Raw genomic sequence first — 27,837 nt, 5'->3', positions numbered from 1 at the left:
GTCACTGATCACCATCCGGGCATCTGTTGTGTTCCGAGAGCGTTTCGTATTCCACACAAATCATGGCGAGAAGCTGTTTCATGTATACTCATTATATGACTATCCCACATCGCGACGGTTTGTATTATGTTGCATTCACCTACCCGCTCTTCCATCGACAATTTACTTCTACGTCTGTATGCACCGCACGTGGCCAAGCATGGCAGGCATGGGATAGGCGAATGAGAATTAAAAGCTTTGATCTTCAAATCAGAAAGGTTCGGCTCCTCCCGATTTCCTGGTAGGTAGTTTTGTTGTCATCGAGGTACCACACCATCTGAACCATCTGATCCAGAGTAAATGATTCAAACCGGAGTGTTGCCCGGACCTCCATTGGTGGCGATGGGTTCATCCGGTAAGCGATGTTCACTTTTTACTTGTTTCGAAATCTTACAGCCATTTTTCTTTTGTCGAGTTGTTCTACGTTTGAGAAGATATCCCCCCACAGGAGAAAATCACGATAACCTCAACCACGGGATACAAGACAAATATGTACAATATGTACTCGCACACATCTATTCACCTTGCAGACCACCACACAGCTGCGGAGATATCACCGTTGCCGATCCTCGCTCGCATCATGTGCCTCACTCACACCTTCTCACTCGTCTTCCCCGCGCAGATGATGATAGATAACTGTGAATATAGTATAGTATCTCCATCAATATCTTGATAAAGCTCGAAAACCGCACGAAAACAATCGCCAATATACCACACCCGCCGCCGCCTCATCCTCCCGTCGTGTCTCAAAAAGCTACGCCACTTAGAAAGCCCCTCCCTCCACCTCCTTAGCTTTCCCTGCCACTCCGGCACTCACAAACCGTGCTACCATGCCACGACATGCATCCTCCCGCCCTTCGTTTTTTTTGTGTCACCCACCTGATAACGTGATGCGGTTGTGTGACTGGGGTGTTTTTGTGGGTTGTGTCTTTTATTCTAGTGTGTCTTGTGTGTACACTAGTATATTTTGTATCTGGTGTCTTTGTCGGTGCCTCTGTGGCGCGTATGTACACTACACACCATCCATCCATCCTCCCGTGCTGACTGCCGGTGAGGGAGGGGTTGATTGGTAGTTATGTTATGAATCCGAGATTATCAGAAATGCGATGGGAGGGAACAGAACGGCAAAGGGGGTAAGATAGGTATTAATTTGTAGATGGGCAAGTCGGACACGGATGGAAAAGTTGACAATGTGGAGGGACTTGAGCGAGTGAGTATATCTGCCATACGGCTTTTCTTCAGTAGCCAGTGATCAAAGCGAGGCTTATTAAATCAAAAGATTTGGCGCGCGCGGTTATATGTCAGACAGCTTGTAGACCGCGGTCTGTTTCTCTACGCAGAGTCAACATCGTGACAGATATGCTACACCAACAACATATAACACATTTTGTGCTGCTCAAACTGCCACGTCTTTCCTGGTGACGCCGCCCCCTCAGGGCAGAGACAAAAATAGTTACGGGTTCGGAACAGGATCGGCCTATATAGTGTACACTACATACCAAAGTAAGTCTCCCCGGTGCTGGACCCATCCGATCCGGGCCCGAACGGAGCGGGGACCTGGATCCGGGACGGTTAAAACTTCCGAGTGGGTTCCTTCACTTTAGTGAAGTCACTTTAGTGAAGTACCCTTTGCATGATGTACGCTATATATATACGAGCCGGATAAAGTGACTGTATGTCTCGCTAATGTGACGGATCTCTAACCCAAAGGAGAAGACCACAGCTATAGTCCCACATTCAATCCCATCGATATATTATATCTAATGAATGTTAGCCAAGCTGTAATTTCTACTAAAACAATATGGATATAGCATTTATATAAAATTCTTATATTGCTACAGCGGGTATATTATTACTAGTAAGATTAATACGGTAGCGAAGGTCGAGATATTAGGTACGCCGATACGATTTCTATAATAAGAATTGTACTATGTTATTCCTTGCGAAATTCCGGTATGGCTGACATCCTCCTATACTATGACCTAGAAGTGGGAGCCTTCTCCTTTGGGTTAGAGATCCGTCACATTAGCGGGCATACAGTCACTTTATCCGGTTCGTATATATATAAGAAAAGGAACGGCCTCTCCGGAATGTTATCGATTGATCAACACAAAGTAAGACCGGCTGAAAGCGATTTTCGTTGCAGTCCTTCCATGCAGCCGAGCTGTGGGTGGGCATGGAGCGTCAGTGGCAAAAAAAAATACTAAAGGATCGCCAAGGTGCATGGAGCGGAGCGTTCGGCGGCGCTGTGTACCTGCGTCTGAGTTGTGTGCATCCGGGGGAGGGCGCGTGATGGGAGGGAGAATGGAGAAGACGGTCCGTTGCTGTGTCTGCTTGTTGACGACGACAACGACGACCGATACCGTCTCTCCGCGACAACATGACCGCGTAGCCACCAGGTATGGGACTGCCAAGTGTCCTATAGTGTTGTGAGCACTAACGACGTAATTGACGCAAGATCATGTCTGACATTTGGTATAGATTCCATTTCCCTTGGCGAAATCGTCTCAAGTGAGACCGAAACCCCTCGGCATCAATGGTGGTTTTCTGGACGTTGTGTGTTGGTCACGCATATTCGATCGCTTCTTAAGTTTCCGAGGTCAGCATCAATCGAACCACGCGGATGGGATGGGATGAGAGCTGGAAACTCTGCTGCTGGTCGTCTTCCGACTGCTTTTTTTTTTTTTTTTTTTTTTTTTTTTTTTTTTTTTTTTTTTTTTTTTTTTTTTTTTCGTTCGGTTCCTGAATCCTGAGTGCATATGTGCATCCTGCATGTGCACCCATCCATACATACATACTGAAACCGGATCCAGAAAGACTTGTGTGGGTTCCTGACAGACGGTTGATGGTAGGAAGTCCTTGCATAAGCCACACTCGCGCCATGCACATCTTGTAATGCACCGCCTTTGGACCCTCAGCACATCATCGATCACTCACTGCACAGCCGCTGGTATCTCCATTTTCTTTCATCTCATCCATTCGCAGAAACCAACATCATCACCATCAACATCATCGTCGACAATCGAAAAGTCCGAGCGGGCCGGAGCGGCCTGGGAAGACGACAGAGGGGAAAAAAAGGATGGGGATTAATCTCCAGGTGGGCCCCCCCGTGCCATGATGGGGGGAATAAATTTAGCTTCGTGTCTGCTTCTTTTTCGGTTGAGACCGTGGTGAGCTGGAAATAGAAAAAAAGAATAATGCACCAAAAAAGAAGCTGAGGACTGGCAGAGAGCCACACGGACCACCCGGACGACGTGCCATTGCCCCTGGCGGGCGCAGAAGGATGATCCCTGACCAGCGGGGCGGGCAGCTCCACACCGCGGTCTGTGGTGACAGCATCGAAAATATGTCAGGTAGGATCCACAGAAGCCGTACTTTGGAAAGATGTCATTGGTTGGCGGCAATTGGCAAATGCGGTCCTCAAGCATTGACAGGTGGTATCGGGCCACCCACGCACACCGAGTGCCTGCTCAGTCAGCGGTCTCCGACGAGTGTTGAGACTGTGCGAGGGAGGTTTTGACTTCTGAGGGGGATATATGTAATAAGTGGAAGCAAAGGTCTGTCTGCCAGCACTGTGTTCGGAACAATCGGGTCGTTTCAAAATGACAGGCCTGTTCGATCTTTGGCGAGGACGGTTTGTCAGAGCAACAGGCACCTCACCTCACCTCATCTCACCTCGCCTAGGTGGCAGCGATGCCCAGCGGCCGGGACGGAACATCGACGGAATCTTGTTGGTTCGGTGGTCCTGGCGGTTTTAGTGGTGAACTTGGAGCATTGTGATGGTCCCTTTGTAGAATGGATGTTTGATCCTGACAATGAACAACTAACGGCATAGAGTGTGGTTCTCGCTATTCCCGCGGCACCACCAAAAACCAGTTTCCAGCCGTCCGCCCTCTCGAGGCGAGCCAAATCAAGGTACGTAGTAAGTACATAAATTATAGGCTAGTCATGGCATGTCAGCCCCCTGACTTGCCTTGTTTAGTCGCAAATTGCATACCCCTCCTTTATTCTCCGACGGATATACCTTTCTAACCACACTTCATGTGAGATTTTGGTACAGTAACGCGGCGAGCCCGGGTTGAAATGTACACTATGTGCAAGTCAATCAGGCAAGGCAAGTCTTGAGTTGTCCTAACAAGGCAAGGCAAGTCAACCCCCCCTGGCTAGCCTCAACTTGGCGTGTATGCTACGCTGTCGTGGTCTACACTTATCAGTCTATCAGCTACCGCCATTTGTGTGCGTGGGTGTGTGCGCGTGAGGCGATGAATGTTTATCATGTATCAACAAAGAATTGTGATCGTTATTGTGGTCATCATCATGTGTATTGTGTACAGACTCACCGTCCGGATTGTCCGCCGTGATACATTAAATAGCCCGTACGCGTTTGGGGATATTCTTAATAATCAAGAGGCTTTTCTTTTTATGTACTGTGCTGTAGGATAGTGGAGCCGTCGAATCTCGATCCCAGCGTGCCAGCGTGCCCAGATGGAGGATCACCGGTGGAGGAGCCCGGACGGATCGCGGAAGTCTGGAACGACAGAACGAACGGTGAACACCACAGCTGGCGAACTATATACACTATATACAGCACAGATATCAAGTGCGCTAGAACACGCATATTCTGGGCTCTCGATGCCTGGCGGGCTGGGAGTGGGAGCCGGGTGCCTTTGCCGGGTTGCCATCAACATTTTGCACATCACACATTGCACATCGCAGATGAATATCGGATATCGAACATTGCATCGCCTTGTCGTCCTATCGCTACAGAATCGCTTTCTTGCCTTGTCGTTCTAACCCGTGTATCGTGCTTTGAAGGCATCGACCGTCTGTCAAGGAAAGCTTTTGTTGCCGTCCTGCCTTGCCTACGTACCTCTATCGGCCGTGGACTGTGGTACACTCCTATCAGACTACTAACATGGTAGGCCATGCCATGATTGATGCCTCTTCCCGCCATGGCAGTCCCGAACAAGGCCCCCATTCCCATCCCAACCATTCCCGTCGGTTGTTCGGCCGGTTCAGGCTGCCATGTCGAATAAAAGACACGGACGATCTCCAGTAACAATGCGGTTCAAGAAAGGCATGAGGCTGGTGGCCATGTGGGATTCATCCTGGAGCCTGTGTTGTCGATGGTCGATAGCGAGCGAGTGGTGGTGTTTCTAGTGTAGTGTACCAAGTTTCCAGCTTTCTGCAGCAATCATCGTCATAACACTGCGAAACCAAGCTTTCTAATGCAAGTCGCAGGACGCCAAAGCGCACTAAATGGACACCAGATGGAAAAGATAAGGCGCAATACTTGAAAAGTACCAAAGGAGTACCTCGAAGCGATTGCAATAGGGGGACAGGTACGAAATTGTGGCGGAGCGAAGCGGCACAAATGTGGTACAATTACGGCTTGATTGGTTATTCGAGCGCGTTCGAGAACTTGACGGGTACCAGTTTACCCCACAAACTCCGGTCATCCCTTTTCATTGGGCAAAAGCTCCAGGTAGCGCAAGTCGTGGCGAGATGTCTCATGGGGTTGCGACAAGTACCCATTTCGTAGTCCGTCCGCCGAGTGTGGGTGCCACAATGGAAATTGCCAAGATTGATCAGGACCAACCGAACGGCATCTCCTAAAGGCGGTCGAGATTGGAGCATGGTTAAGGCCGAGATTCGCATGAGAGCGCGCGATATCTGGCAATGTGCAACGTGGAATCGCTAGATGGGATGGGATGGGATGAATCAACGGCACCTGCAACTGGCTGGGTGTCAACTGTCAGACGAACCTACCTAGGTATGTACAGTGAGAGCAGAGCACAGCAATGGAAGTAAGGAACGGGACCGGAGCGCGGGAACTCGGGCCAAGCAGGGCCAACATCCCATAACACGCAACAAGTGAATACGAGATGGCAAAAAAGCAATACTTGGCGAGGGGTAAATTGAGGCTCAGAGGCTCAGAGGCTGTGTCAAAAAAACCAAAAAAAAAAAAAAACCAAAAAAAAAAAAAAACGAAACTCTGACAGCGCTTTATGGTTCTTCGTTCGTTCTCTCGCGTCGCCCTCTTTGGAGCTTCGGTTCTTTTTCAAACACTCCCATCAGTATCTAACTGGGCACCTGGGGTACCAGAATTGCGGGAGTGAAAGACGCTACTAGGTCAGTAAAAATGGAAGAAAGAAGCAGGCAATGCACGGTGGGAATCCACAAGGACACAAACGGTTCCCCCTCCCCCTTCCACCTCACTTCCTTCGTTCCCCCTTGCCGGGTGCCACATTTCCCATTTTCCACGATCCCTGCCAAACAGTGCTCCCCCTGAACAGCGTCGATGAAGCGAGCGATGCAGCGACCAGTCAGAGACGCCGATGCCTTTTCGTCCAGTCCACTGCTGCCCACCCGCGGGCCTGTCGCAACCACTGAGGTTCTACCCTGCTGTCGGGACGGTCAGGTCCTGCCGTGAAGTAGGTGTGGTGACTGACTGACGAAACGCGTTGCTGGACGAGGCCGGATGGGTCATTGAGGGATGGATGGATCCCGCTGCAATTGCCTGGAAACTCCCAGCAGCCGGAGGTATCAGGTGTGGTAGACACACAACACCCACGACGGGCACTGGATCTTCCATGTTCCAGCGCAGTCCCAGTCCATCCCAGTCGCTGCCTCCTTTTTTTTTTTTTTTTTTTGGCTTTCGCTTTCCATCCACGCACCACACACTGCCCTTCCATTTCCATTCCCACCTGCCTGGCATCCACTTTTCCTATCCCACCCACTCCCACTCCCACTCCCATTCCCACTTCTCTTGCTCCAGTCCTCCCCCCCCCCCCCCCCTCCCCCTTCCCGGCTTCCGCCTTCTTCAACCAACGACACTAGTAGTGTACCAGGACTCCTGTCAGCTTGTTGACTTTCCACTTCGTTTGATTTTTTACCTTCCCCCCCTCTCCCTCCTCTCTTTCCCCTTTCTCCCTTCTTCCCTTTACACTCGCTCACCGGCAACTTTCTGTCACTCGCCTCCTCCCTTCCCCTCATCACTCGTTCCGTCGCGCGATTGATTGATTTTCCCAGGAGGCCTGCGTCGTTGGCATTTGCCCACCGCCAAGTCACCGCGCCAATCGTTTTGTTTGCAGAGAGGAAAAGCAGAGCGCGTAGTTTGGAAAGAAAAAAAAAAGAGAAATAATAAATCATTCGGTTCGACTCGTTATCGCTGCTCATCGACAAAACAACGCTTAAAATTGCAAGCAAGCCCGACACCCACCGCAGCACACTGCCTGCAGCAGCAGACAGTCAACGCCAGCACCACCTGCCTGCGCCCCTGGGCTACACCGGTTCACGACACCGATAGACGGCTCTTCAGCACCCACCGCTCACCATCATCAAACAACACCAGGAAGGAGCTGCATTGATTGCAGTGGCCCGCCACTTCTGCTATTTCTACGCATACCAGCTTTAGTAATCGTCGTTGCTGTTGTCGCTTTGCTGCTGCATTATCGCAAGCACCACTCGGCAACAATTCCCAGTTTTTGGCCCAAACGTTAATTATCCCATTCCTTGATTCGTTGTCTCCCATGCGCTTCTGATCAGGTAAGTTGTCCAAAATTCGACCCGCCACAGCCCATATTATATATTCTTTCAATCCGCTGACCTGTCCCGCCCAGCTTTAATTGCCCAATATGTCGGGATACCCTCAGCAAGGCGGCGGAGGCCATCACGATGATGGCTACGGCCATGCTCCCAACGCAAATGGAAATGGTGACGCGTATTACAACGACGATCAGCAGTACTATGATAACCGTAATGGAGGACACGCTGCCGGCGGTCAGCATGGCGAAGGTTACTATGATGAGTCGTATGTTCCCCAAATCTTGCTCTCTTCCCCCCTTTTTTTTTTGAACGCCTGCGACTGACGCTTTGTCCTGTCTTGCAGCGGCTACTATAACGCCGACCCAAACAACCCGTACCACCAGGATGGTGGTTATTACGACAACCATGAAGGGTTTCAGGAGGGTTACGACAACGGCTACTACGACCAGCATGGCTACGACCAGGCCGGCGGCTATCGAGACAACCATGCCGCTCGTGGCTCTGAGGAGGATTCCGAGACCTTTAGCGATTTCACCATGAGGTCCGACATGGCCCGTGCCGCCGAGATGGACTACTATGGCCGTGGCGATGAGCGCTACGACAGTCAGTATGGCGACCAGGGCGGTGCCCGGGGTTATCGCCCTCCTTCCTCGCAGATCTCGTACGGCGGAAACCGCTCGTCTGGCGCGTCGACACCAAACTACGGCATGGACTACGGTAACGTTCTTCCTGCCGGCCAGCGCTCCAAGGAACCGTATCCCGCCTGGACGTCGGATGCCCAAATCCCCCTCTCGAAGGAGGAGGTGGAGGACATCTTTTTGGATCTCTGCGCAAAGTTCGGTTTCCAGCGTGACAGCATGCGCAACATGTACGACCATCTCATGACGCTTCTCGACTCCCGTGCTTCTCGTATGACTCCCAACCAGGCTCTTCTCTCGCTCCATGCCGACTACATCGGTGGCGACAACGCAAACTACCGCAAGTGGTACTTCGCTGCCCATCTGGATCTGGACGATGCCGTCGGTTTCGCCAACATCAAGGGCAAGAAGGGCAACCTGAAGCGCACCAAGAAAAAGGCCAAGGGTGACGAGCCCCAAAACGAAGCTGAGATCCTTCAAGAGCTGGAGGGTGATGATTCGTTGGAGGCGGCCGAGTTCCGTTGGAAGACTCGCATGAACAGGATGTCGCAGCATGACCGTGTGCGACAGCTTGCCCTGTATCTCCTGATTTGGGGCGAAGCCAACCAGGTCCGCTTCATGCCCGAGTGTCTGTGCTTCCTCTTCAAGTGCGCCGATGACTATCTCAACTCGCCCGCGTGCCAAAACATGGTCGAGCCCGTTGAGGAGTTCACCTTCCTCAACAACGTCATCACCCCGCTGTATCGCTACTGCCGCGATCAGGGTTACGAGATCTACGAAGGTGTCTACGTCCGTCGCGAAAGAGATCACGAGCAGATTATCGGTTATGATGACTGCAACCAGCTCTTCTGGTATCCCGAAGGTATCAACCGTATCGTTCTTGAGGACAAGAGCAAGCTGGTGGACGTCCCTCCCGCTGAGCGTTATCTCAAGCTCAAGGATGTCAACTGGAAGAAGTGCTTCTTCAAGACCTACAGGGAGACACGCTCGTGGTTCCACATGCTTGTCAACTTCAACCGTATCTGGATCATTCACTTGACCATGTTCTGGTTCTACACTGCCTACAACATGCCTACCATCATCACTCCCATGTACGAACAGCAGGTCAACCAGTCACCTCCCAAGGCTGCCATGTGGTCCTTTGTCGGTTTCGGTGGTGCTGTCGCTTCGCTGATCAACTTTGGAGCAACTCTGGCAGAATGGGCCTATGTTCCTCGCAGATGGTCTGGTGCGCAGCATCTGTCCAAGCGAATGCTGTTCATGGTCTTCGTCCTCATCATCAACTTGGCTCCTGGTGTCTATGTCTTCCTTCCGGGCCTGTCAGGCCAGGCTCTGATTGATCATCAGAACAGCACCCCTGTCTATATCGTCGGCATCGTTCACTTCTTTATCGCTCTCGTCACCTTCTTGTTCTTTGCCGTGATGCCTCTGGGTGGTCTCTTCGGCAGTTACCTCACCAAGAACTCACGCAAGTACGTCGCCAGTCAGACATTTACTGCCAGCTGGCCTCGCCTCAACGGTCATGACATGGCCATGTCGTTTGGTCTGTGGGTTGTGGTTTTCGGCGCCAAGTTCGGAGAGTCGTACGTATATTTGACACTGTCGATTCGTGACCCAATTCGTTACATTGGTCTTATGGATACCACGTCATGTCTTGGAGACTCGATTTTGAAGACGTGGCTCTGCCCGTACCAGCCGCAAATCACGATGGGTCTGATGATCTTCACTGGTATGATCTTCTTCTTCCTCGATACGTATCTGTGGTACGTCTTGATCAACTCCGTCTTCTCGGTCGCCAGAGCTTTCTACCTTGGTTCCTCGATCTGGACTCCTTGGAGAAACGTCTACGCTCGCTTGCCCAAGCGTATCTACTCCAAGGTTCTCGCCACTACGGACATGGAGATCAAGTACAAGCCCAAGGTCCTCATCTCCCAGATCTGGAATGCTATCGTCATCTCCATGTACCGCGAGCACCTTCTGGCCATTGATCACGTCCAGAAGCTCCTCTACCACCAGGTGCCCTCTGAGCAGGAAGGCAAGCGTACTCTGCGTGCCCCCACTTTCTTCGTTTCCCAGGAAGACCAGTCTTTCAAGACCGAGTTCTTCCCTCAGTACAGCGAAGCCGAGCGCAGAATTTCCTTCTTCGCCCAGTCGCTCTCTACTCCCATCCCCGAGCCCCTCCCTGTTGACAACATGCCTACCTTCACTGTCATGATTCCTCACTACAGCGAAAAGATTCTTCTTTCTCTGCGTGAAATCATTCGTGAAGATGAGCCCTACTCGCGTGTCACTCTCCTGGAATACCTCAAGCAGCTCCATCCCCACGAATGGGACTGCTTCGTTAAGGACACCAAGATTCTCGCGGATGAGACCTCGCAGTTCAACGGCGAGACTGAGAAGGAGAAGGAAAAGGAGAAGGAGAAGGAGACCGTCAAGAGCAAGATCGACGATCTTCCCTTCTACTGCATCGGTTTCAAGTCCTCGGCACCCGAGTATACCCTCAGAACCCGTATTTGGGCCTCGCTTCGCTTCCAGACCTTGTACCGTACCGTCTCGGGTTTCATGAACTACGCTCGTGCCATTAAGCTTCTCTACCGTGTCGAGAACCCCGAAGTCGTCCAGATGTTTGGCGGTAACTCCGACAAGCTCGAGCGTGAGCTGGAGCGCATGGCTCGTCGCAAGTTCAAGCTCTGCATTTCCATGCAGCGTTTCGCCAAGTTCAAGAAGGAGGAAATGGAGAACGCCGAGTTCTTGTTGCGCGCTTACCCCGATCTCCAAATCGCCTACCTTGACGAAGAGCCTCCTCTTGCCGAAGGTGAGGAGCCTCGTCTGTACTCTGCTCTCATCGACGGTCACTCTGAGATCATGGAGAACGGTTCGCGCCGGCCCAAGTTCCGTATCCAGCTTTCCGGAAACCCCATTCTCGGTGACGGAAAGTCCGACAACCAGAACCACGCCATCATCTTCTACCGCGGCGAGTACATCCAGCTTATCGATGCCAACCAAGACAACTATCTCGAGGAGTGCCTCAAGATCCGCAGCGTACTGGCCGAGTTCGAGGAGATGAAGACCGACAACCTTTCGCCCTACACTCCCGGTGTCAAGAACGAGGTCCGCCACCCTGTTGCCATTCTCGGTGCTCGTGAGTACATTTTCTCCGAGAACATTGGTATCCTCGGTGATATTGCCGCCGGTAAGGAACAGACATTCGGTACGCTCTTCGCCAGAACCTTGGCCCAGATTGGTGGCAAGCTCCATTACGGTCATCCTGATTTCCTCAACGGTATCTTCATGACTACCCGTGGTGGTGTCTCCAAGGCTCAAAAGGGTTTGCATCTGAACGAGGATATTTACGCTGGTATGAACGCTCTGTTGCGTGGTGGCCGCATCAAGCACTGCGATTACTACCAGTGCGGTAAGGGTCGTGATTTGGGTTTCGGCTCCATTCTCAACTTCACCACCAAGATTGGAACTGGTATGGGTGAACAGTTGCTCTCTCGCGAGTACCACTACCTTGGAACTCAGCTCCCGATCGATCGTTTCCTGTCCTTCTACTACGCCCATCCCGGTTTCCACTTGAACAACATGTTCATTATGCTCTCGGTCCAGCTCTTCATGCTTTGCTGCGTTAACATCGGCGTACTGCGTCATGAGACGATCCGCTGCGAGTACAACCGCGAGGTCCCCATTACCGATGCCCTCTTCCCCACCGGCTGCTCCAACACCGACGCTCTTCTGGACTGGGTTTACCGCTGTGTCCTCTCGATTATCTTCGTCTTGTTCCTTGCCTTCGTTCCCCTGATAGTCCAGGAGATGATGGAGAAGGGTGTGATCCGCTCTGCGACTCGTTTCATCAAGCAGATCCTTTCGCTCTCGCCCTTCTTCGAAGTGTTCGTCTGTCAGATCTACGCCAACTCTGTCCAGCAAGATTTGTCCTTTGGTGGTGCCAGATATATCGGTACCGGTCGTGGTTTCGCCACCGCGCGTATTCCCTTTGGTGTTCTCTACTCCCGTTTCGCCGGTCCTTCGATCTACTTCGGAGCCAGATTGGTCATGATGTTGCTCTTTGCCTGCCTGACTGTCTGGCACGCTGCCCTGATCTACTTTTGGATCTCGCTCATGGCCTTGGTCATCTCGCCCTTCCTCTACAACCCTCACCAGTTCTCTTGGGGCGACTTCTTCATCGACTACCGCGAGTATCTCCGCTGGCTCTCGCGTGGTAACTCTCGCTCGCACGCCTCTTCTTGGATCACCTTCTGCCGTCTCTCGCGTATTCGAATCACTGGTTTCAAGCGCAAGATTATCGGAGACCCGTCGAGCAAGCTTTCGGGCGATGTTGCCAGGGCTGCCATCACCAACCTGTTCTGGTCCGAGATGCTTACCCCCTTCATCCTTGTCTGCTTGACGACCATTCCGTATCTGTTCATCAACGCGCAGACTGGTGTCAAGGGCGAATTTGGACCCCATGCCAACGACGATAGCATCAAGCCTACCGCCGCCTTGATCCGTCTCTTGGTTGTCACGTTTGCGCCCATGGCTGTCAACGCCGGTGTCCTTGGTGGCTTGTTCGGTATGGCCTGCTGCATGGGTCCTCTGTTGAGCATGTGCTGCAAGAAGTTTGGTAGTGTTCTGGCCGCCATTGCCCATGGTATGTCGGTCATTATCCTTTTGGTTATGTTCGAAGTCATGTTCGTCCTGCAGAACTTTGAGTTTACCCCTACGCTCCTCGGCATGATCGCCATGGTCTCGATTCAGCGCTTCATCATCAAGATGATTGTCTCGTTGGCCTTGACTCGTGAGTTCAAGACTGATACCTCCAACATTGCCTTCTGGACGGGCAAGTGGTACTCTATGGGCTGGCACTCGGTTTCGCAACCTGCTCGTGAGTGGCTTGCCAAGATCACGGAGCTCAGCATGTTTGGCGCCGACTTTATCCTTGGCCACCTGATTCTGTTCTCCATGTTCCCCGTCCTTATCATCCCCAAGGTCGATGTGCTCCACTCGGTCATTCTCTTCTGGCTCCGTCCAAGGTATGTCATTCCAACCTGTTCCGCGCTTTGTTTTGACTCTCTTGCTAACGCAATATCTTTGTAGCCGTCAAATTCGTGCCCCCATTTACTCGTTGAAGCAGACGAAGCTCAGGAGGAGACGTGTGATCCGCTATGCGATCCTCTACTTTGTCCTGCTTGTCATCTTTGTCGCCCTGATTGTTGGACCGATTGTGGCTGGCAAACAGCTTCCTACTGACACGCTCGACATGGTCAACAACTTTGGCGATGGAAGCTTGATCCTCAGGCAGTACCCCTGGAAGCTGGGACCTTCTGGTGACAATGACGACACCAGAGGTCGTCTGGAGACGGGAACCAAGGCTACTAACTACTCTGGTGTCTGGACCCCGACGACAACATCGGACTATGTCGCCAAGGCTACTAGCAAGGCTGAAAGGAGGATGGCATTTTAAGATGATGAAGCAAAAAAAGGGGGGAACTGGTATGGTAGCATAGGGTTAATTGGTTTGACACTCTAGTACCAGTTCTCTGGTGTTTTTTTTTTGTTTCGATATTTATTTTTGGTTTTGGGTTTTGCGTGGTTAGTAGCAACGGAAATCATGAATTGTGGTGTAAAACTCGGTCGAATGGTGTGCGTGTGTGAGAAAGAGGTCTTGTTGTGTATTCGGTGTTGACATATCTATGTTTGTTTCTTCCCTCTGTTCCCTCATCTTGCTCCTTGTGTAGCTACACCTGGACTGCAACGGGGCAAAATCTTTACATATGGATGAGCGTGACAGTAGCGAAGAAACGGGGATTGGGTTCGGCGACGGTTGTGGCGGCTGCGGTTCAAAGGCATGATAATACACGCGGCTTTTCTAGATTTGTCTTTGTCTTCTTGACGCACTTTCATTCTGCACGCACACTGGGTTGTGTTCTTTTCTAGTACCTTTTTTTACTCATGTTATATCTAGTCTGGCGGAGATTCTACACTTAGTACTACTAGTATTAGAGCGAAACCCTTTCCTGTTACACACTTGCACGCCCTCGCTCGGGACATTATAGTGTACATTGTTCAACGTGGGGACGTATGTTCTTGTGGGCTGGTGATGTTGTTGTGAACAATCGATTAGGTCGAGGCAGACTCGGTGGTGGGGGGCGGTTTGAGCCGAGATCCGATATTTGAACGGTATTGATTGGTCGACTGGGCTGTTACCCCTGAGCTTCTGCAGCACCTGAAAAATCCAAAGGTAAGCAAGGGTGATTGGCTCTTGGAGCGTCCAGGCCTAGGGACCTTTGGTGCTGAATGGGCCTGTGTATGATGGTGGTGCCTCTACACAGCTACTGGAACACTCCGAAGGGTCCGACACGTGGATTTCTTGACCGCCCAACTTCTCCGATTCCTTGTGGGCAAGATAGAGACAGACAGCTTGGTCGTTTCTGCTTCCTCTCCCGTGAACCTTTCTCCACATACTACGTACGACGGAGACGAGAGATCATCGAGGTTCCCCAGCGGTACCTCTCTCGTTCTCGGTCGACGATTACTAGAGGGACGCAGCCGGCACGCGCATCATCCGATTCCCACCCAGTCCGCCAGCCGCATCGCACACCTCGAGCGCCATCCTTTGATCGCATCGCGTCGCATCCAACGAGCCACCAACTTGAGGCTACCAGACAAGATGGAGCTCCAAGAACTCCAAACCCACCTGACCGAATGGCTCAACGAAGCCATCGCGGCCTTCCAAAAGGTGCCGGGGTCCGCAGTCCTGATCCGCTATGTCAGGTCATCGTACCAAAACGATCCGGTGCGCTCGGCCATCGAGCTGGTCCTGGTCATCTTCTTCATCAGATACCTTATGGCGCCGGCCTACTCGACTTCGAAGCAGAACTTTATCAAGTTGACTGACGATGTGAGTTCCACACGGAGGATAAGGACTTCAAGAGAGGGAGGTCAAGTGCTGATGCTGGGACAAACAGGAAATCGATGAGCTCGTTGACGAATGGACCCCCGAGCCTCTCGTGCCGAACATGACCGTCCTCGAGGAGATGGAGTCCGAGAAGTTGCCAATCATTGTTGGGTAAGATTTTCTCCCATCGATGCTCACAGATCAAAAAAGAGACCCAAATGTGCTGACACGGGTCGCAAACACAGCGCAACCGGCCCCAAATCCAAGCTCGCCAACGGCCGCACCGTCACCAACCTCGCCTCGTACAACTTCTACAACCTCAACGCCAACGAGCAAATCAAGGAAAAAGCCATCCAGACCCTTCGCACCTACGGCGTCGGCCCCTGCGGCCCGCCCCAGTTCTACGGCACCCAGGACGTGCACATGCGCGCCGAGGCCGACATTGCCAACTACATTGGTACCGAAGGCTGCATCGTGTACGCGCAAGCCTTCTCCACCATCTCGTCCGTGATCCCGGCCTTTTGCAAGCGTGGCGACATCATTGTGGCCGACCGGGCCGTCAACTACTCGATCCGGCGCGGCCTCGAGATCTCGCGCTCCAACATTCGGTGGTACGCGCACAACGACCTGGACGACCTCGAGCGCGTCATGGCCAAGGTGGTGGCCGAGCAGGCCCGCACCAAGAAGCTGACGCGCCGCTTTCTCGTGACCGAGGCCCTGTTCGAGACCACGGGCGAGATGAACGACCTGCCCCGCCTGATCGAGCTCAAGGAGAAGTACAAGTTCCGCATCATGCTGGACGAGACATGGTCGTTTGGCGTCCTGGGCCGAACCGGCCGCGGCCTGACCGAGGCGCAGAACGTCGACCCTACCCAGGTGGACATGATTGTTGGCTCGCTCGCTGGTCCCCTCTGTGCCGGCGGCGGGTTCTGTGCGGGACCCAAGGACGTGGTGGAGCACCAGCGCTTGACGGCCGCGAGTTATACGTTTTCGGCCGCGTTGCCGGCCATGTTGGCCATCATCGCCAGCGAGAGCTTGCATGTCATTCAGGAGAACCCCGAGGCGACGTTGGGCGTGTGCAGGGAGAACATCCGGTTGATGAGGGCGCAGTTGGATCCCAAGAGTGATTGGGTGATTTGCACCAGCGCGCCCGAGAATCCGATTTTGCTGTTGGTGCTGAAGCCGCAGGTGGTGGAAGCGAGGAGGCTGACGGCGGAGGATCAGGAGCGTTTGTTGCAGGAGGTTGCTGATGAGGTATGTTTTTTTTTTTTTTTTTTGTTTTTTTTTTATCCTTCTTCCTCCTTTGCCCCCTTCATTCAATTCTTTTTTTTCCCCCCTTCACCCAAACACTAACACGACACAGTGCCTCGCCAACAACATCCTCGTCACCCGCCTCAAGGGCGCTCCCATCACCACCCACATGGGCCTCAAGGACAACGTCTACACCGCCACCCCGGCCCTCAAGGTCTGCGTCACGTCTGGCCTGTCCAAGAAGGAGACGGAGAAGGCCGGCATTGCGATTCGTCACGCCATCACCAAGGTCATGACCAAGAAGGGGAATAACAAGTTGGGTGTTCCTACTGCTTAGTTGAAGAGCTTGCTGGTAGAGGGTAATTCTTCACTTTCCAATCTGTTTCCTTTCTTTGTCTTTGTGTGTCTAAATGTCACTGCTGTGCCGCCAAAGATATATTTTACTCGGGAATATTTGAATGTGGTTGTGGCAGTGGGAGACAGACATAAAGACAGCGAAAGGGGGTTATGGAGGTTGATTCATAGATGGGATATGGGCTTGTAGGCTTTTTGGAGTGGAATGGGGGACAAAAAAGAAAAATGAATGGTGTGAAATGACATGAATATGAATTAGATGGATGGATGATGGGCTGGAAGCAATGGCTGGCTGCCTATGACGGCGGAATGGTGGATGGATGAATGGATGGATGTCACGATAGACCAAGATAGATAGTTAATACGTAATGTCATGATGTGAATGGTATTGGATACACTACCACTACATAGCCTCGGCGTCGAGTGAAACTGTTAAATTGCGGTATATATAAGATCTTGGGTGGAAGAAGTATTATTCTGCTTGTTATCATTCCCCCCTATGGAGCCTCCTGCCTGGTAACCATTATCCTAAGTACCTTCAGTCTTGCCTATCACATATCTCTCTCATCTACACCTGATGAGTCCAATGTCCTCCCCCTCTCTAATACCTAGATACCCATGATTGATCCCAAGCCAAATATTCGTAACTCGTAAACCGTCCAAGAAATCCACCCAACAAAATGATATATAAATGAATAAGTAGACGTAGAAAGTAGAAGAAGACCCAGACCATCGACCTCACCAAGAAGAAAAACCGAGAAACAAAAACTGTAGAACGATAGGTATCCCCCCACATAACGCCCAACATAGCCAACAAGAGGATATACATAGCCAACAAGAACATAAAAAATGAAGAAAAGAAAAGGAAGAATTATCAACGATCATGTATCCCCCAAAACTGCTCCGCATAAAACGTGCCCTTGTCCGCCTTCTTCCACTCATCATCAAACGCCGTAAACAAGTACAGCTCAAAATCCCCTCCATCGTCTCCAACAAACCCCCTCTGGCTTCCCTCTCTCCAAGCCTTCATCACGCCCTCCACCGCCGTCTTTTGTTCCCATCGTCCTGGAACCGCCCGGTAATTTGCATTTCCCTGCTTGGGCCATCCCGTTTCGGTAACCACCACTCTTTTTTTCCGTCGTTCCCCTCCCCCTATCATGTCAGTAGTCCCCCCCTGAGACAGGCCAGTCCCCTGGGCCTGGGCCTGGGATTTAGGGGTAATAACCTCCCTCAGATTCATCACCTGCCTCCTGACAAACTCCCCCGCCCGCTCCGCCTCCGTATGCGCATCAAAAAACGGATGGACATTCACCGCGCAGTAATCGACATCCGAACTACTACACAGTTCAGGATGGTTTAGGACGGCAACAAACGTATCGACCGTGACTACAGGACCAAAGTATCCCTCCCTTCTCAAAACTTGGCGGACTGTACGCACCGCCGCCAAGACTTGCGCGGGGGTGGCTTGGCCGTTGTTGACGAGCTCGTTGCCGACGGAGATGGTGTCGATCATGTTGGTCCAGACGTCGTCGACGGCGAGTTTTTCAGTCAAGGCGAAGGTCTGCACGTCTTTTATCAAGGTGGTAAGTTGCGAGGAGAGGTCGGATAGAGAAAAGATGCCGAGGAAGAGTTTTAAAGGGGGAGAGGAGACGGAGGAGGCGGCGCGGAGGGTGTGCAGGACTTGGGAGCAGTCGACGCCGTAGATGCGGACGGAGGAGTAGAGACGCGTTTGGGCGATGGTGGCGAAGTCGGAGGTGATGTTGGCGGGGGAGCGGCAGCCTGTGAGGTCGTAGGGGGCGTAGGTTATGCCGGGGAGACGTTGGGGGAGGAAGCCGGGGTGGGTGAAGGTGGTGGTGGTGGTGGTGGTGTCGGGGAGGATTGTTGGTGTGTCGTCGTTGGTTGATGGAGGCGTGTTTGTGAGCTTGGTGTGCTTGATGGGCTTGATGAGTTTTTGGTTTGCTTTGTTGAAGGAAAGGTAGGAGGAGAGGTTGGTGCGTTTGGTTTTTGGTTTGAGGGTTGTTACTGCCGGGGAGGAAGATGAAGACGAGGATGCCGATGATGAGGTTGATGAGGAAGAGGGGGTTGCTGGTGAGATTATGGGGATGATTTTGGTCTCCGTGCTGTCCGTTTGTGAGTTCTCGTCCATGTAGATGGCCACATCTTCAACCTCGCCGGCTGCTGTTCCTGTCACGGCGGTGTCGGCTTGGTCGGTAGAGGCATCTCCTCTTGCCGCCAACGTCACACTCTCAGCCTCAATACTCTTCCCTATGCCCTTGGATGGCGTTTGAGGTTCCAAAGCAGATCTCCTTTCATCATTCTCAAAATCTGCTACGGCCTTTGGTGCGGTGTCGTCCACGTGGAGAGGAATATCCACCAGCCGCGAAGGTTGATAGCGGGTACGAACGTGACGAACTTGTTGATCAACATCGTAAGGATGATCTCCTAATCCTAGGTTTCCTAATTAGCCAATCGCTACCCTGTCTTTGGTTTTCTTGGGAGTTGGGCGACTTACTATCGTTTCCAGCTAACGGAACACACAAAATACGTCCAAGAAGACTGGCCACTAGGACAAGTCGAGAGACTGGAATCGAAAATTTCATCCTCAACAAAGTTATCTTTTGTCCCTCTGCATTCAAGAGAATGGGTGGTAGAAAGGAATGACTGTCATACAAGTTGGCCGAGCACGAAACGAACGAGAGGCACGGTGACCGCTGGAGATATGTACAAGCCGGTTACTTGGTTAACAGGCCAGCTGTACCAACAACAAGAGAATCCAAAACGAAGGTTGTGAGACATGACGATGCACTGCGGCTGTCAGAGACGTAAGTAAGTGCAGTGAGAGGCAAAGTCAAAAAGAAAAAGTGAAGCTGAGATCTAGAATCTTGGAGGAAAGAGAGGGATTACGTCATCTCAGGTTGATGATATATTTGAGTGCTCCTGTCTCAGTTCGACTTCACCACCAATGAATGAACTTCCAGGGCCTTGGAAGACCAGACAACCCCCAGAGCTCTTCCTACAATTGAAGCCGGCGTAAATGGAAGCCGAGATGGTGCCATGCAGTGTACCTATTACTTCCGAGAAATGGAGGGGAGGAGCAAATGCTGCAAGCGACTCCAAATGGAACCTCGCCTTGAATATCGGATTCAAGTCCAATCAAATATAACTGTGTGTGATACCGAGACAATTACGCACTGGTAAAGTGTTGACCCTGGTTGTTGTGTTGTTGATGTTCCTCGTGGTGGTTATCACTGGAATGCTGTAAGCCTACACATGTCTCCGATTGAGCCTTTGATCCCTCGTGCCTGGCAATCACTCGTTGAATAAAAAAAAAGTCTCAGTCTCGTCAACAAAGGCCTACGTACCTCTGTCTATCTAGCATGGGGGAAAAGATTCAGTGATGGTGAAGAGTGCAGTGCAGTGACTCAAGTCTTGAATTGGTGTGGTCCTATGGTAGTCAGCCACGTTCTCGCTGTCACTGACCCAGCAAGAGCAGAGTTGTCTCATGCCGCTTTCAGCGACACTGCATGACAAAAGAAAAGAAAAAAAAAACACCAGTTAAAGCCCCCCTACCAGCGAGGCCATTTTATCCATCGTGATGAACTCACATTCGTGTACACAATCAATTACAACCCAACCAAAACCCCGTTTCACGCCGGCATTCCCATACCTGCTTCCCATCATGATACATTCCCATATCTCTCACCACCCTTAAGCCCCAGCAACAACAGCCAAGCCCTCATAAATTTTCTTCTTAACCGCATAAAACGTGCCACCCACTTTCATGGCCGCATCCAACAATCCACCACTCGTCGTGCCCGGCATGGTATCACTCGGCAATCCCACGCTCTCCAACTCGATCCTGCCTCCCTGAGCTGTTGATTTGCGCACAACCACCACATCGTCAATCAACAGCGTTCCTTCTCCCCTGAACTCGGCCTTGTGGCCTGCGCTTAGCATGGCCCGACGCAAGTCGGCGAGACGTAGTTCGCCTACGTGTAGAGGTTGGGCGGCTTGGGAGCGTAACGAGGAGGCCAGGGTTGGCGGGACGAGGTCCAATGTAGGGAGGGAGGCGGTGGTGGGGGAGATATTGGTGCCGGTTTTTACTAGGGCTGTGGAAGTTGTTGGAGTTTCCGAAGAGTCTTCGAGTTTCTGGCGCTTTGCTGCATCTCCATCGCCACCGTCCACCTCGATCGGCTGGAATTCGCCCCCGGGGAGTAGCAGGCCGGTGACGGTAACGATTCCCAGACCACGCACGTTCTGCCATTTGAGGCCCTTGACGAGCGGGTCGGCTAGTTTCAGGACCCAAGCGTTGGTGTCGACCGAGGCGTCGACGGTTGTGCCCACTGAGGGAGTGAGCACCTCGATGGCGGACTCGGTACCGGTGGATTGGGCGGTGAGCAACTTCTTGACGTCCGAGGCCAGGGCCAAGGTCTCGTCTTTGCCGCCGGCGACGAGGACCAGCTTGCGCGGCTGGATGAGTGGGATGAGCATGGTCAAACTGCGCTTGTCGTGGAGGCCGCTGAAGTCAACAAAGGCAATCCGCAGACGGACGGGAATAGTTTCCTTGGTGACTACCAGCTTGGCGGGGCCGTTGAGGGTCTCGTCCTCTTCGTCTTCGAGATCGGAGAGGTCATCGCCCGCTGGGCCGTTCTCGGAAAAGGGAGCAGCGTCGGCTTCGCCTGCGGAAAGGCGACGGCGGTCATGGTGGTGGGGACGTTTGTTAGGCCCCGCGCCGCCTCTGCCTCTGCCGGCGGTGCCGATGTCTTCCCACTTGCGCTTCTTGCCAAGGCCTTCGGGCTCTTGATTGTTGGCGTTTACTTGGCCGGCTTCTTGATTCTCGGCGTCTTCGCGTTCTTCAGCGCGGAGGTAGTCTTCGGGTCGGATGAGTTCGCCAAATTCGTCGGCACGTCTCCTACGCATGGCGACGGGGAACATGCGGTCTCTGCCCTTGGTGCCGCGGACGTTGAAGTCGTAGACGTTTTCTTTCTTGATGAGGATGGTGACACCAAGATCCTCGTCCCTCAATACTACCTTCTTACGACTTGCTTGGGCCATTGTGTTTGCGATATTGAGAGCCTTTCCTTGTTGCTCCGTATCAGAGCCTTCTGACTCGCTATCGGTGTCGGAATCAGCGTCGTCAAGGACGTCTCCCGGTGCTTCTAATAGATTGGTGCCACCGCTCTGTAGGGTAGCTTGTAGCTGCCGTTGGGTTGCCAGCCATTGTTGATAGACGTTCAGCTCATCACCTTCAAGCCCCTTTCGTTCGGCGGTTTCAATCTCCAACTCGCGGTTACCGGCATAGACCTGCTCGAATGTGTCACCGTTGCTTGTGCGTTCTGTCGCCACACCGTCCCTCCTCTCTTTCCACCACTCCCATAGTGTCCTCGAAATAGATGGTTTTTGGTTCGGCTCGAAGTTGGGCTTTTCCGTTAGAATGACCAAGTTGCGCGCATCAGCGGCAATGGACTTGAGGATATCCTTGGAGAAACCCCAGTCCAGGCTCGTGTCGCTGGCGAGAATCACCTTGGCTCTTGGTTCGGCATCGTCCGACTGTTGCAGGATCTTGTCGATCTGTGCCTTGCGCTCAAGTAGCCTCAAGTATTTGAAGTCGAATGGTCCTGGTCCGGTCTGGTGATTACCCTCATCCCTCCTGTTATTCCTCCTCGATTCATCCGCAAAGGCTTCAAACTCTCTGATGATGCTGTCGTCCATCCACTCCAGCATACTCCTGGCATTCTTCATGGTGCTGCTGATGGTGCGTCCGGCAAGGAACAGCTTGGCCGATTTGAAGACGTCATTGTCCTTGGCGACCTCTTTTCTCCAGGCGTGTTCGAGAAGGTATGATAGCTCTAATACTCTGGCGCTCGAGTCGACGGGGATAAGGACAGTACCACCTCTGGCAATACACAGCTTGATTGACTCCATAAGTTGTTCGTCACGCTTGGCACGCGGTAGGGCGGCGTCTGGAGTACGACTGCTGCATACTAGGGCGGTTGGCTTGCGCAACTGCTCAATCACCTGTGTACCTCCGGCACCACCATGGTTTCCACCTAGCCAAGCAGCGCCGGCAAACACGTTCTCGCGGGCCTGGTTCCAGTCGACGGCGTAGACAATCGACTCCAAGCCATGCTGAATGTGCCATATGGTTCCTCCGAGGGTGCGGCCCGAGTTGTAGGCGGTAATGGTGAGTCCGTTCAGAGGCGGGGAGAAGGGCGACGGCAGCGGTTGATGTGGCTGAGAGTACTTTAAGGGCTGGATTAGAGAAAAGTACTTTGTGATCTCCTCGGGAGTGGGTGGCTGGAGGAGAAAGGTGTTTTCGGCGGAGGCGGCCTGGGAGTATCCCGAGGCATACGACACTTGGGCGAGCGAGGCCGATGATATGGTGGTGGCGGCCAGGGGTGTCGAGGCATAGAGATCCTGCGTCAGGGTACGGCCGAGATCGATGACGGGGCGCGTCGCATAGACGGGAATGCGCTGGAAGGGTGGGAAGTGCTTGCAGCAGTGGGCGTAGGCGGCCAGATGGGGGACGGTGGCGTGGGTGAGGAGGATCAGGGACAGAGTGGGAGCTTGTTTGCCGAGCTCCTTGAGCTTTTCGACGTCAAAGGTCTCGTCCCAGCCGACATCGATCAGGATCTTGACGCCGCCGTCGAGCTCCAGCAGCGACTGGGAGGCTGACGAGTCGGAGAGGGCGCCCTGGAGAGGGCAGAAGCTGAACATTTTTTGTTTGATTTTGTTGTCGGACTACCTGTGGTGGTAAGGGTGAGAGCCGCCCAAGAACTCCATCAGACCGGGGGGGGTGATGATGTAGGATGCCCGTGGATGGAAATGTTGTGGTGATGATGTTTTGTTAGTGGAGTTTAGGTGTTGTTTGTTGTTTGGCGACGGGACGTTGAAAGTGCCTGCAAGAGGCTCTGTTGACCCATGCTGGATTGGCGGTTACAGGGCCCAAGTAGAGGTACTAGAGGTACCTCTTGAATGGAAGATACCTTACCTATGTATGTCACAGCTGGCTGCCAAGTGCCGATGTGATTGGCTGACAGCCGGCAAAGCTTCCTCAAACCAAGGCGTTGTCGGACCTGCATTCCCTTGCTTCCACTTCCACTTCTAGGGGCAGCTTGGGGGGGCACATGCGCTGTTGTTCAGTGGGCTGACATGCCCGGCGATTGACACGGCAGCATCGCGGCCCCACTTTTGGCTGGGCCCCGGGCTGCCTAGGTTGCGCATGGAAACGAGAAAAGGACAGCTCGACATCCATGGTGACACTGGACTGGAGCGGTCCCGATAGAGCCAGATAACCTCCACCGGGGGAAGCAACCACTGTCGCCCAGTTTATATCCTCTGCCACTCCGATCCCCAGGCCTCAACCACTAACAACAAACTTGCACTTCCATGTACCTTGGTATGCGGTGATGCTTCGACGACATAGACACATCTGCTGCTGGGCATGATCAACAACAACAACAACAAAAACAAACTCCGCGTCCTTCCGCTTTTTGCTCTTCCCGGCCTTGACCACGACCCCGACCCGGCCGATCTCGATCAAGCTCCCTCGTCCGAAGAGGTGCCGCCGCCCCCCTATCTTCCATAATACCATAGCACACACGTATATACGACGACAACAGCGACCACGAACAGCAACACCACTCGACGACGACGGTGACATACTAGTCCTAATACAACCCTCCCAGAAACCAAACATGGCCGACTACACCATGTACCACGCCCTCGGTCAGGGGGAGACCCTCGACCCCAACGATCCCAACCGCACCTCACAACCGGCGCCTCCCCAGTTCCAACCGCCAGTTGCCCCGAACCCATATCACCCTGGCGCCGAGTACAATGCTCCTGGTCACCAGCAGCAGCAGCAGTATGGTCAGCAGTATGGTCAGCAGCAGTACGGTCAGGAATACGGCCAGCAACAACAACAACAACAACAACCATACGGTGCCCCCTCTCCCTACGGCGCCCCTCCCGCGCATTCTCCCGTGTCGCCAATGGATGATGTAGGCTTGGCTGCGCAGATGGGTGGCATGTCTTTGGGTGCTGGAGCTGGTGCCGCCGATCACCACGGGAGAAAGAAAAAGAAGGACCGCCATGCTTTCCACACGGTCGAGGCCCCTGCCGGCTCTTCGCAGCCCTTCAACGGCATGCCCCCCGCCGGGATACCTGCAACCCAGTTCCTCAACGCCGACCCCTCCCTCGCCGGCAGGATACCAGGTCCGGGCCATGGCCAGTTCCCCATGCCCGCCAGCCCAGCTTTCGGCCCCGTCCCAACCTCTGCCGCCGACTTCGCCGCAAGGGACGCTACCCAGGGTGTTGGCTCCGGTGTCTTTGCTGCCGGCGGTCCTCAGGGCGGCAAGCCTTCGCCAGACGATACCCCCAGCGTGCCCCTTTCTCGCGACGCTGTCCAGCCTTACTTCCACACCAATGTATACCCGACCTTTGAGCGCCTCGTCCCACCCCCGGCTGTCACGTCTTTCGTTGCCCTCGACCAGGGCAACTCGTCGCCCAAGTTTGCTCGTCTTACCATGACCAACCTGCCAGCAAGTGCCGAGGGTCTCAAGAGCACCGGCCTACCCCTGGGTCTTCTTCTCCAGCCCCTGGCCGAGACCCAGCCTGGCGAGCTGCCCATCCCCGTCCTGGACTTTGGCGAACAGGGCCCGCCACGCTGCCACAGGTGCAGAGCTTACATGAACCCCTTCATGATGTTCAAGGCCGGCGGCAACAAGTTCGTCTGCAACCTTTGTACCTATGCTAATGATACCCCTCCCGAGTACTTTTGCGCTCTTAGCCCCCAGGGCGTCCGCGTTGATCGCGACCAGCGCCCCGAGCTGACCCGCGGAACCGTCGAGTTTGTTGTTCCCAAGGAGTACTGGACCAAGGAACCCGTCGGCATGCGCTACCTCTTCGTTATTGATGTTACCCAAGAGTCTTACAACAAGGGCTTTCTCGAGTCTTTCTGCGAAGGCATCTTGAGTGCTCTGTACGGTGGTTCGGAGGAAGGCGAGGACCAGGACGAGACCGGAGAGCCAAGGAGGAAGATTCCCGCTGGTGCCAAGGTTGGCTTCGTCACCTTTGACCAGGAGATTCACTTCTACAATGTCAGCCCTGCGCTTGAGCAGGCCCAGATGATCGTGATGCCCGACATCGAGGACCCCTTCCTGCCCCTGAGCGATGGTCTCTTTGTGGACCCCTACGAGTCCAAGGCTGTCATTAGCTCGCTCTTGACGCGCCTGCCCCAGATGTTCTCCAACATCAAGAACCCTGAGCCAGCCCTGCTGTCCGCACTGAACGCGGCTGTTGCTGCGCTTGAGAAGACGGGTGGCAAGGTCTTTTGCTCCCTTGCGGCTTTGCCCACCTGGGGTCCTGGCCGTCTCTTTATGAGAGACGACGGCAAGCACCCGGGTGGAGAGCCTGACAAGAAGCTCTTCACTACCGAGCACCCTGGCTGGAGGAAGTTGGCCGAGAAGATGGTTTCCCTGGGTGTTGGTGCTGATTTCTTCATGGCTTCGCCATCTGGCGGCTACTTGGATATTGCTACTATTGGTCATGTCTCGTCTACGACCGGTGGCGAGACCTTCTTCTACCCCAACTTTGTCGTCCAGCGAGATAGCACCAAGCTCTCCCTGGAGATCCACCACGCAGTCAGGCGCGAGACGGGCTACGCAGCCCTTATGAAGGTCCGCTGCTCCAACGGCCTCCAAGTGAACGCCTACCATGGCAACTTCATCCAGCACACCTTTGGCGCCGACCTCGAAATTGGCGTCATCGACGCTGACAAGGCTCTGGCCGTCACCTTTGGCTACGACGGCAAGCTCGACTCCAAGCTGGACGCACACTTCCAAGCCGCCTTGCTCTACACCACCGCTTCGGGCCAGCGTCGCGTGCGCTGCATCAACGTCATCGCCGGCGTCTCTGACCTAGCGCGCGACTGCATCAAGTTCATCGACCAGGACGCCATCGTCTCGATCCTGGCCAAGGAAGCCAGCACGAAGCTCTCCACCACCAGCGCCAACCTCAAGGAAGTCCGCTCCTCTCTGACCGAAAAGACCATCGACATCCTTGCCCTCTACCGCAAGAACCACCTCGCCGTGCCTCACCCGCCCCAACAGCTCGTCATGCCCGAGCGTCTCAAGGAGTTCACCATGTACGTGTTGGGCATGCTGAAATGCCGCGCCTTCAAGGGCGGCAACGAGACCACAGACCGTCGGGTGCACGACATGCGTCTGATCCGGTCCATGGGCGCCCGCGAGCTCTCCCTCTATCTCTACCCGCGCATCATCCCGCTGCACAGCCTCCAGCCCGAAGACGGCTACCCCGACGCCACCACGGGCCACCTGCGCATGCCCTCGACTCTGCGCGCCTCGTTCGCCCGCGTCGAGCCCGGCGGCGTCTACCTCGTTGACAACGGCCAAGTCTGTCTCCTCTGGATGCACGCGCAGACCGCGCCCGCCCTCATTCAGGATCTGTTTGGCGAGGACAAGACGACGCTCCAGTCGCTGGATCCTTACACGTCGACGATCCCTGTCCTGGAGACGCACTTGAATGCGCAGACGAGGAATATCATTGAGTATATGCGGACAGTGAGGGGCAGCAAGGGGTTGACGATCCAGTTGGCTAGACAGGGCATTGACGGGGCCGAGTTTGAGTTTGCGCGCATGTTGGTGGAGGATCGGAATAACGAGGCGCAGAGCTATGTCGATTGGTTGGTGCATGTCCACAAGGGGGTGCAGTTGGAGGTGAGTTTTCGTCCTACCTACCTACCTTAAAACGCTCTTCTTGGGGTAATTTGTGAACAATTTACTGACATTTTGATAGCTCGCGGGCCAACGTAAGAGGGAAGATGGCGAAAGTCACTCGGCGCTGGGAAGCTTTACGGGGTTGAGGCCTGCGTATTGGTAAAGTAAAGGCGCGCACATATAACGGATGGGGGAGGTGAGCTAAGTAGTGGTGGGTGGTGATGGTTGTCATGTTTACAATTACCTCGTGTACCTATTGTTCGGGAAAAAGAAGGTAGCGGAGATCAAGAGGATCAGTAACTGAGGGGTGGTTATTTGTTAGGTTAGCGGAGCTGAAGGATGGCGAGGCGGGAAAAAAAAAAAGAGAATACCA

At 53.5% G+C, this 27,837-nt stretch overlaps 6 protein-coding genes across 6 annotated transcripts; 4 read left to right on the top strand and 2 right to left on the bottom strand.

Moving 5' to 3' along the window:
• Positions 1–5,118: 5,118 nt before the first annotated feature.
• B0T23DRAFT_436251 (uncharacterized protein) lies at positions 5,119–5,700 on the top strand (the record flags this gene model as incomplete). The annotated part of the gene is made up of 2 exons (XM_062840570.1): positions 5,119–5,168; positions 5,341–5,700. 2 exons carry the CDS (start codon positions 5,119–5,121, stop codon positions 5,579–5,581), a joined length of 291 nt encoding a protein of 96 aa, XP_062688202.1. The 3' UTR covers positions 5,582–5,700.
• Positions 5,701–7,410: 1,710 nt separating this feature from the next.
• B0T23DRAFT_45141 (1,3-beta-glucan synthase component GLS1) lies at positions 7,411–13,813 on the top strand. Its single transcript, XM_062841116.1, has 4 exons — positions 7,411–7,587; positions 7,662–7,852; positions 7,931–13,255; positions 13,320–13,813. Exons 2-4 carry the CDS (start codon positions 7,677–7,679, stop codon positions 13,684–13,686), a joined length of 5,868 nt encoding a protein of 1,955 aa, XP_062688201.1. The 5' UTR covers positions 7,411–7,587; positions 7,662–7,676; the 3' UTR covers positions 13,687–13,813.
• Positions 13,814–14,554: 741 nt separating this feature from the next.
• On the top strand, positions 14,555–17,116 carry B0T23DRAFT_367259 (pyridoxal phosphate-dependent transferase). The gene is made up of 4 exons (XM_062836415.1): positions 14,555–15,123; positions 15,191–15,291; positions 15,366–16,374; positions 16,484–17,116. The coding sequence occupies exons 1-4, from the start codon at positions 14,893–14,895 to the stop codon at positions 16,706–16,708; spliced, it is 1,566 nt and encodes a 521-aa protein (XP_062688200.1). The 5' UTR covers positions 14,555–14,892; the 3' UTR covers positions 16,709–17,116.
• A 352-nt stretch (positions 17,117–17,468) lies between these two features.
• On the bottom strand, positions 17,469–19,515 carry B0T23DRAFT_45090 (glycoside hydrolase superfamily). Its single transcript, XM_062841104.1, has 2 exons — positions 19,238–19,515; positions 17,469–19,173 (listed from the first exon to the last, which is right to left on the bottom strand). The coding sequence occupies exons 1-2, from the start codon at positions 19,323–19,325 to the stop codon at positions 17,600–17,602; spliced, it is 1,662 nt and encodes a 553-aa protein (XP_062688199.1). The 5' UTR covers positions 19,326–19,515; the 3' UTR covers positions 17,469–17,599.
• Positions 19,516–20,433: 918 nt separating this feature from the next.
• On the bottom strand, positions 20,434–23,903 carry B0T23DRAFT_408383 (beta-lactamase-like protein; the record flags this gene model as incomplete). Its single annotated transcript, XM_062839290.1, has 2 exons — positions 20,434–23,434; positions 23,896–23,903. 2 exons carry the CDS (start codon positions 23,901–23,903, stop codon positions 20,434–20,436), a joined length of 3,009 nt encoding a protein of 1,002 aa, XP_062688198.1.
• A 313-nt stretch (positions 23,904–24,216) lies between these two features.
• B0T23DRAFT_45043 (uncharacterized protein) lies at positions 24,217–27,705 on the top strand. Its single transcript, XM_062841091.1, has 2 exons — positions 24,217–27,464; positions 27,544–27,705. The coding sequence occupies exons 1-2, from the start codon at positions 24,423–24,425 to the stop codon at positions 27,625–27,627; spliced, it is 3,126 nt and encodes a 1,041-aa protein (XP_062688197.1). The 5' UTR covers positions 24,217–24,422; the 3' UTR covers positions 27,628–27,705.
• The last annotated feature ends 132 nt before the right edge of the window (positions 27,706–27,837 follow it).

Source organism: Neurospora hispaniola (genome assembly GCF_033458365.1).
Source record: "Neurospora hispaniola strain FGSC 10403 chromosome Unknown B0T23scaffold_10, whole genome shotgun sequence".
In the NCBI taxonomy this organism is placed as follows: domain Eukaryota; kingdom Fungi; phylum Ascomycota; class Sordariomycetes; order Sordariales; family Sordariaceae; genus Neurospora; species Neurospora hispaniola.
Note: the sequence above shows the minus strand (reverse complement) of the source record. Positions and strands in the feature narration are given on the sequence as shown.